Source organism: Arachis ipaensis, chromosome B10, assembly GCF_000816755.2.
Source record: "Arachis ipaensis cultivar K30076 chromosome B10, Araip1.1, whole genome shotgun sequence".
In the NCBI taxonomy this organism is placed as follows: domain Eukaryota; kingdom Viridiplantae; phylum Streptophyta; class Magnoliopsida; order Fabales; family Fabaceae; genus Arachis; species Arachis ipaensis.
This window is the reverse complement of record NC_029794.2, coordinates 119771574-119772493: the sequence shown is the minus strand read 5'-3', so window position 1 is coordinate 119772493 and position 920 is coordinate 119771574. Positions and strand designations below refer to the sequence as shown.

General features: G+C 48.3%; 1 protein-coding gene across 2 annotated transcripts in view; it reads right to left on the bottom strand.

The window, feature by feature from the left end:
• Positions 1-920, bottom strand: part of LOC107622654 (SCY1-like protein 2) — an 11116-nt gene that overhangs the window by 8820 nt on the left and 1376 nt on the right. Inside the window, exon 1 of one of the 2 annotated variants that reach the window (XM_016324633.2) lies at positions 210-914. The exons of the other annotated variant lie outside the window; for it this stretch is intronic. Within the exon in view, the coding sequence (XP_016180119.1) occupies positions 210-701 (492 nt within the window). The 5' untranslated portion in view covers positions 702-914. Of the gene's footprint in view, positions 1-209; positions 915-920 lie in introns of those variants that run through there. 2 annotated transcript variants of the gene reach the window in all.

The window sequence follows — 920 nt, the reverse complement described above, 5'->3', positions numbered from 1 at the left end:
TTAAGGGGCAAGGGGCATAAACCATTTCAAGCAACCAAGTTGGTACATTAACATAGTTTAACCTTAATTCAGCTTGATTAATTCCTAAAATAAATATTTCATATTTCGTTATGCACTAAATCAAGCTAGATGCCTAGATCACATAACACAATGAGAAAATTCGATGAAATTCAATTCAATTCAATTCAGTTCAATTCAATTTCAATTACCATTCCCCGGAGCTCCTTAGGAACATTGGGAACATTTTCCAAATTTCCCAGCGTATTAGCAACCGAAGCAAACAAAGGCTCGGTGACCATTGCCATGGCGTTCTTGCTCTCATCAAGTGCCTGGACCACGTGGACCACGCCAGGGTGCCGCAGCCGCACGAGCTTCGCAGCGTCTTTGCGGATCAAATCCAGGAACGAATCCTCGGCTGCTTTGGTAAGCCCGGCCCGCATTCGGGCCTCTGAGAGGGCCCGCTTGTCGAGCACCCACACGCACACGACCGGGTACTGGTGCTGCCGCGATGGGTCCCTGGACCGGCCAGAGTATAGCCTCCATGCCAGGCCCGGCCCGGCGGAGCCGATCTGATCAAGAAGCTCATAGTCCTGGAGGGCCTTGGGCCCAGTGACTTCCTGCACCGTCGTCTGAACCGTTTTCTCTATGACCGCCGCGGTCTTCGCCAGCGCTTGGGTTAGGGTTTTCATATTCAGCGACATTTTTGTTTTCTTTAATTGGTTACCCTGAAGAACCTTAATAATTTACGGAATGCACGAACGGAATTAATTGAAGATGAGAAAGTGATCGTGAAGGATGTTAGAGTGGCGAAGGGAATATAGAGAGAGAAAAAAATGGGATCGGAAAGTTTCAAGAGTTATTCTGGTCGCCGACGACGACGACGACGAGATGAGTACTGTTTCTTTTTTCGGGGGTCTATT